Below are 8,106 nucleotides of genomic sequence, written 5' to 3' on the forward strand. Positions count from 1 at the left end.
CTGATACATAGACGTATGAACTAAATGGCAGATATTGTATGAAGTAAACACTAAACATCACTCATGTAAATGTAGGTAGTGCATCTAATGGATATGAAACTTGAGTGTTATTCTTGCTACTTTTAAACTGTCATCTGCTTGATTTAATGAAATGAAAGCATTTATGATATTAGTCACTTGTCAAATTGAATTGTCTGAAAAGGTCTAAAAATACCATTGTTCAAAGTGTCTCTAACAAATTGATAAATGGAAGCCATCCAGCTGGCTGTCCTATTGATGTGATCTTATGTATTGTGTTTGCTGACTGTGCAACATTTTCCAGCAATCGATATTGCATTTTAGAATTGTTGGGGACCATCGCCTGTTAGACATTAGACATTAATTTGTTCTGGCTCTGTCTGTAGGTGCCTTGATCTTTCGAATCATTTTCTAGAATGCTAGTTTGCTGCAAAAAGCTTTTTGAGGCTTGCTAGTCTGCCATGGTTGGTGAGTGAGCGTTGACAATGTAGGACTGAGATTGGTGGGCTGCCAGCTGGCTAGAGAATGGACTGTTGTGTCAGCAGCATGTCTGCACACTCACACCCCTTTGCACTAGTCACAGTGGTGGGGGTGGCCACGGTATGGCAGGCTCAAATCCTCTGTTTGTCCTCTATCCGTGCAGATGGAATTTTAGGGCTACTCACTGTTTGAATTGGCTTGGTAGTCTTCCTTCGTCTTTTCATCATGTTTCACAGTAAACATAGGTTATTCACACTCTGTCAAATGCATCTGTTGTATATTGATGTTAGTACAATAAACCAACTAACAGTATTAGCCCGATTTGTTATTGACTTATTGTATTGGTGTGTATTTTACGTTGTCCTGAATGATATGCAGTGCTATGCTTTTAATACAGAGAGTGTACATTCCTTTGTTTTACAAGCAGATGAAGAGTATGGAATTCTGTGATAGAATTTTGTTTGAAAACTGTTTAGTGTTCAAGACCTCAAAAAGCCAACAGACAAATCCTGGTGTTTGTTTTAACAACATGTGACCTAGCTAGCTAACTGCAACTTGAAAGTAGACTTTATGGAAAAGAAAGAAAATATGGACATCTCCTGAAATCTTCTTGAAAGATAATGCAACAAAGCATGATGTTACTCTAACTTGAAATGGATTCAGTTGTTAGCTATATAAACTTGGCTTAGCTTTAAAAGAGAGTCGGTTCATTTCACCATAGCTAATGTAAATGGTTCTGTACTTATGTTTCCATAGCCCGACCTGAGGCTGCGTGGCCTGTGTCTGCCAGGAATGTCCGAAGGCTGCTGAGCTTTCAGAGGTACCTCCACTCGTCACGGTTCTTTCACGGCATCCCAGCCTCCAACCCTCTAGGCTACATCCTTGACGATGACTTCACAGGTCAAGCCAAGGTCAGTGCCACTGCCAATCTCTCTAGCAACAGTACATCTTTTCTGTAGATGTTAGTGTTGTAGTATCCCTGAGTAGGCCTAACTGTATAATATTTCATATGTTTCAGTTAATGCTGCAGAAGGTTGGAAACTGGAACTTTGATATTTTCCTGTTTGACAGACTTACGAACGGTACGGTGTTTTCCTAGGTGATTGTTGCCCTCTGCTGTTTAAGAATAGCAGATGCAATACATTTTGGCTTTATGGCTCCTCCTTGACACATTGCTCTCCATTCTCTATTTGGAGAATGTTCAGTCATGAAACATAATAGTTTGTATAAATTTGGAGAATGAAATGTGATTTTGTTGTGGATGGCGTTTTGCTAGTCAGACTAATTATATGTGGTTGAAATTCAACTTTAGATTGAAGAGTAAGACTGTTCCTTGTCTGTTATTACAGACTAGTGTTATTGTGCATTTGTTCATTCATTGTTTCTGTTCTGCTTTCTGACAGGGAACAGCCTCGTCAACCTGACCTTTCACTTATTCAACACTTATGGGTTAATTGAGCTCTTCCAGTTGGACATGGTTAAACTTAGAAGATTTTTAGGTAAGGAAATAAATACATTTTGAAATGATTAAATGCACCATATTGCATTGGGACATGGATTTATTTAAACCCAATATTGTCTACTTGAATGAAGTGGTGATGCGTAGTTGAAACCATCTGCAAATGAACTGAATAACCAATGTGTTTGTGTTGTTATTAGTCATGATTCAAGAGGACTACCGCTGCCAGAACCCCTACCACAATGCAGTCCACGCTGCAGATGTGACTCAGGCCATGTATTGTTACCTGCAGGAGCCCAAGGTGAGAAAAAATGACATGGTTTACCACTAACAAATTGCTCATCTTCACCTGAATTATATACTCTGTGAGAATAAGGGCATAAAGTATATCGATACTCGAAACCCTGTATGTGTTTTTGTGTTTGTTTGTTTTTGTAGAAGGATGTGTAGATTCTGGTAAGACATTTGAGCTTGTATCCTTCAGTAAAATAATATGACTCTACAAGTACACCTGGAGAGGTTTGTTCCAACTGTGACTCTTCGTGAGGAGTCTGATGAGGAGGGCTCTGTGTGTTTGCAGCTTGCTGAGACGCTGACCTCCTGTGATCTCCTGCTGGGTCTGCTGGCTGCTGCCACCCATGATCTGGACCATCCAGGTGTCAACCAGCCTTTCCTCATCAAAACGGACCATTACCTAGCAGCACTGTACAAGGTAAGGCCCTATACTGGAAATAACACAGGGGCTCAATGCTGATGCTTGTGGTGATTAAACAATTTCCCAAACTGGGGTCAATAAAGTACTACTCTACTCATTATGGTGGATAAATGGATGATGGATAAAATGCTGATGTAGTTTTCCATCAAATGTTGAATGACTTTGAAGTACATGTTAATAGCTGGCATCAGACATCAACTAGCCCATGTACAATATATTGACCTCTGTAATGAGTAATACAAGTATTTTTTGGGTTCTGTTTGCCCTTTTGTAGAATAGCTCAGTTTTGGAGAATCACCACTGGAAGTCTGCGGTGGGCCTGCTCCGCGAATCAGACCTGCTGTCCCACCTCCCCACTGAAGACCGGTCAGTTCAGACAGGGCACCTGCTATATTACATTAACTTTAATTGTCCCCTTAGGGGGAGAGAGACATTTTTGTTTTGTTACTGGATACAGAGAATGAGAGGCCATCCTCTGAATTTAGTTTCCTCAAATCTGGTGTTTTGATGTGTGCCGTGAAAAAAGTTTGATTGGATTAGGATCGCTATGTAATGTGCTTGATTTTGATATATGAGATGCATGTGATTACTGCCAGTGATCAGATCTAGTCTATTGAAAACTACATCTACATCCACTAAGACATTTAGTTTATGTATACTACTGGCAAAAGTTTTAGAACACCTACTCATTCAAGGGTTTTTCTTTATTTGTACTATTTCCTACTTTGTAGAATAATAGTGAAGACATCAAAACTATGAAATAACACATGGAATCATGTAGTAACCAAAAAAGTGTTAAACAAATCAAAATGTATTTATATTTGAGATTCTTCAAATAGCCACCCTTTGCCTTGATGACAGCTTTGCACACTCTTGGCATTCTTTCAACCAGCTTCACCTGGAATGCTTTTCCAACAGTCTTGAAGGAGTTCCCACATATGCTGAGCACTTGTTGTCTGCTTTTCCTTCACTCTGCGGTCCGACTCATCTCAATTTGGTTGAGGTCGGGGCATTTTTTATTTAACCAGGAAGGCCAGTTGAATAGAAGTTCTCATTTACAACTGTGACTTGGCCAAGATGGAGCAAAGCAGTGCAACACAAGCAACACAGAGTTACACATGGGATAAACAAACGTACAGTCAATAACACATCACTCTCCTTGTTCAAATAGCCCTTACACAGCCTGGAGGTATGTTAGTTCATTGTTCTGTTGAAAAACAAATGATAGTCCCACTAAGCCCAATCCAGATGGGATGGCGTATCGCTGCAGAATGCTGTGGTAGTCATGCTGGTTAAGTGTGCCTTGAATTCTAAATCAATCACAGACAGTGTCACCAGAAAAGCACCATCACACCTTCTCCTCCATGCTTCAAAGTGGGAACCACACATGCGGAGATCATCCGTTCACCCATACCACGTCTCACAAAGACACCAAAAATCTCCAATTTGGACTCCAGACCAAGGGACACATTTCCACCGGTCTAATGTCCATTGCTTGTGTTTCTTGGCCCAAGCATGTCTCTTCTTATTATTGGTGTCCTTTTAGTAGTGGTTTCTTTGCAGCAATACGACCATGAAGTCCTGATTCACAGTCTCCTCTGAACAGTTGATGTTGAGATGTGTCTGTTACTTGAACTCTGTGAAGCATTTATTTGTGCTGCAATGTTCTTACTGTAATATGGACTTCGTCTTTTACCAAATAGGGCTTTCTGTATACCCCCTACCTTGTCACAACACAACTGATTGGCTCAAACGCATTAAGAAGGAAAGACATTCCACAAATTAACTTTTAAGAAGGCACACTTGTTAATTGAAATGCATTCCAGGTGACTACCTCATGAAGCTTGTTGAGAAGAATACCAAGAGTGTACAAAGCTGTCATCAAGGCAAAGGGTGGCTATTTGAAGTATCTCTTTTGATTTGTTTAACACTTTTTTTGGTTACTATGTGTTATTTCATAGTTTTGATATCTTCACTATTATTCTACAATGTAGAAAATAGTTTAAAAAATAAAGAAAAACCCTTGAATCAGTAGGTGTTCTGGAACTTTTGACCGGTAGTGTAATACTAACTATGGGGTCCCAGATTTAGCTCATTTAAATGTATCTTCAGACTTGTGTAATCACCCATTGCAACATTGCAGTAAAAAAGGCCTTTTTGTTTGTTTATGAAAATAACTGTTTCTTTACTGTATATGCTAATAAATATTGATTGGATGTTGTTGTCATTTAGATTGAACATGGAGGAGCGGCTTGGATCCCTGATTCTGGCTACAGACATCAGCAGGCAGAATGACTATCTTTCAGAGTTCAGGACACACTTGGACAAGGGAGACCTCTGCCTCACTAACGGAGGACATCGACACTTTATCCTTCAGGTGAGCAAGGTGTTTCCCACCAAACAAAAGCAGCATAAATCACAGTACTATCCATCACCCTTTTGAACTTTTGTGATGTGATTTGTGGCATTAAGAGATCATGTGAATCTCTGAGGGACTGAAGTGTTGCAAAATGTGCAGCTTGAAACAGTAAAAGTGAATCATCCATGGGGTTGAGGCTGATGGAGAGGAAAGAGAGAGACCGAGACAAACTGAGTTATATGTTGTCCTTTTCCTGAGTCTCCACTCTGTTTTCCTCATTGACCTTGTAAGATGGCTCTGAAGTGTGCGGACATTTGCAACCCCTGCCGACCGTGGAAACTCAGCAAACAGTGGAGCGAGAAAGTGACAGAGGAGTTCTTCCACCAAGGTACTATACCCCGAAACTCTGTACTGGGCTAATCCTCTCTGATCTTAATCCAGGTGTTTATTAAGAGTGCACACAAGCGTGACAGTGCGGTTTATATACTAGTATTAACCAATCCTTCTTTTCATCAGGTGACATTGAGCGGAAACATAATCTTGAAGTAACCCCACTCTGTGACAGGCAATCCAACTCGGTTGCCAATATACAGATTGGTAAGGTTACCCCTCTTAATCTAAGTCTGCATATGATTAAGTATATAATTCATTTATATTTTACTATGATTTAGTGACCTGTCCAGGGGTGTACTTGTACATCAAGCTGCCTCATGCTACAGTCATCCTCCTGGCCTCTGGCCGATTCTGGCTCAGATAAGGCTACTGACAATGATTTCAAATATGCTCCTACTTAATATTTATACATTTGCTTGTGGTTGGGTTTTTCTGCTTCTGACCTTAGCAGCATTGTGTGATTTATTGTCAGAACTTGCTCTGAATGAGAGATGTCTTCTCCTGTAGGCTTTATGGCGTACGTGGTAGAGCCTCTGTTTGTGGAATGGTCACGCTTCTCCAACACACGGCTGTCCCAGACCATGATGAGCCACCTGAGCCTGAACAAGCAAGGCTGGAAGGAGGGGAGGGACAAGCAGGAGGTTAGCTCTAGTAGGGCCTCAGAGGAACAGAGGACTCCTCCCACCAAAGACTCAAACTCCAAAGTATTACCTCAGGGAAGCAAAGGGTCATGACATGCCAAGCATGACTGGCGCCCACGGTGAGGTGAGAAAGAGTGAAATGAATCTCCGCATCCGACAGAAATGACATTACCCAGCACTCCCTGCAACTCAGCCACACGCTCCGCATCTAGGTTAACCACTGTTTTTGTTTTTTATGTAATTTAACTTAATTTATTGAATTTGGACCTTTTACTTTAACATAGAGCAATACATATATACCTCATGTTGCTTCTGCTGTATGTATTTTTATTTAATTTTGTACTGTAGTTCTGCTCTGACATCACTAATTTGACACGTCACCCTTTTAACAGAGACCTGAAGGGAATGTTTTCAACAAGACCCTTCTGATTAAAGTGCCATTTGCAAACATTTTGTTAATGTTTTTAAAGTGGGGAAACCTTGTATTCAAAGAGAGAGGTTCATGTTGAATGAATGAGACAAGCTTCTGTGTGTTGCTGCATTTCAGGCTAATAGTAATACTTCCTCGTACAAGAAATGTGATGAGCCCACTTCACTGGTGCCTCTGAAGACTGTTTACAAGCGTCTTTTGTGCTGCATTTCACATATTAAACATTGGTTCTGTAAAGAAAAGCTCATACTGTATGTGAATAACCACTCACATGAAGTACTTGTCCTATTGACAACACACTGAACAAACATCTGATTGCAGAACAACACAAATGCCCTGAAAGGACTGTGATGGTCCGTTCGTTGCTCCTTGCACTGTGAACTATAACGGGTTTTATGACCCAATAGTCAGTCAGCTCAGAGACTACTTGTGTGAAAAAAGGCCATTGGATGTGGTATGAAATCAATGTATTTCTTTACTGATATGGTGTACAGTGTTGGGGATTTAACCGTAGCCTAATAACAATGTTTTGTAATGGGGAAACGGGGCATGCGTGTGGCCTTAACCATAGAATCTAGATTCTATTTTTATGGCATTAACATTCTTTCAACACTTGAATAACCACTCTTCCATACTAGTAACAGATGACCTGAGTTGAGGGTAGAAACAGCATGACTACTTATTAAAGTTGATATTAGGTGGTCTGCCTCAGGTAGGGCTATGCCATGATCTACAATGTTATTTTAGAGAGTCGAAGCCCTTTCTAGAATGCAAACAGACAACTTTTCAGACTGGCAACAGATACCTTTTAAACTATGCAAAAAAATAAGTGACCAAACCAGTTATTTTTTAAATATTTTTTTTTATAAGGTCGATCGTCTTCTCTCAATGCATTGTCCAAATGTTTGCCTCTGGTGTGAAAAGGAAATGACTTGGCATTAGTAGATTGGACAGTGATCCAGTCATAACATAACATTCCATATTTAATTTATTTTTGGTATTGTTTTTTGATTCTGTACACAAGACACGATTGTGTCTCTGGTTGGACTTTCAGTATATCGAATGAAAACCGGTGCTTTTCATATGGCAAAAATGTGTATTTTCTGGTTACTATTGCAAGACTGTTTGATAAAACTGTTTACCATTTTGATGTAAGTCATTTTTGGGTAGGAACTTTTGTGGCAAACTATTTTGTGAAAAGCTTTGACAAATTGATATTTTGATACATGCCAGTTGCAGTTACATTTTCATTAATAAAACAACTTGTCACACTTATGTGTTTTGATTTATTTTCCTCTGTCCAGTTTAAAGCCCCAGCCATTCTTTACAGTTCTACAAAGAATGTTCTATTCTCTCTGGGGTTTTGCATAGAGGGATAAATAAGAGTGCAAAGGCATGATTGGCTTTTGATAGTGTCGATATAGATTTTTTTTAATTAAAGATACTGATAAAGGTTTCCCTTTGATCTGTGGTTTTATTGTATCGACATATCACTTTGTAGAGGTCTGCCATTAATACAGATCTAGTAGGCTAGATATCCATCCTCAAAAAGGACTTTAGTTTTTGTCTGACTTTTTCCCATATCTAACTTCTATTTTTATTTAATTTTAT

General features: G+C 39.6%; 1 protein-coding gene across 5 annotated transcripts in view; it reads left to right on the forward strand.

The window, feature by feature from the left end:
* Nucleotides 1–7,770, forward strand: part of LOC129823996 (high affinity cAMP-specific 3',5'-cyclic phosphodiesterase 7A-like) — a 32,401-nt gene extending 24,631 nt beyond the window's left edge. For all 5 annotated transcript variants that reach the window (XM_055883230.1, XM_055883227.1, XM_055883229.1 and 2 more), the window contains 10 exons: nt 1,255–1,409; nt 1,517–1,580; nt 1,902–1,997; nt 2,158–2,258; nt 2,538–2,669; nt 2,947–3,038; nt 4,905–5,049; nt 5,323–5,419; nt 5,548–5,628; nt 5,932–7,770. In XM_055883230.1, coding sequence (XP_055739205.1) covers nt 1,255–1,409; nt 1,517–1,580; nt 1,902–1,997; nt 2,158–2,258; nt 2,538–2,669; nt 2,947–3,038; nt 4,905–5,049; nt 5,323–5,419; nt 5,548–5,628; nt 5,932–6,158 — 1,190 coding nt within the window. In that variant the 3' untranslated portion in view covers nt 6,159–7,770. The remainder of the gene's footprint in view (nt 1–1,254; nt 1,410–1,516; nt 1,581–1,901; nt 1,998–2,157; nt 2,259–2,537; nt 2,670–2,946; nt 3,039–4,904; nt 5,050–5,322; nt 5,420–5,547; nt 5,629–5,931) is intronic.
* The last annotated feature ends 336 nt before the right edge of the window (nt 7,771–8,106 follow it).

Source organism: Salvelinus fontinalis, chromosome 26 (genome assembly GCF_029448725.1).
Source record: "Salvelinus fontinalis isolate EN_2023a chromosome 26, ASM2944872v1, whole genome shotgun sequence".
NCBI lineage: Eukaryota > Metazoa > Chordata > Actinopteri > Salmoniformes > Salmonidae > Salvelinus > Salvelinus fontinalis.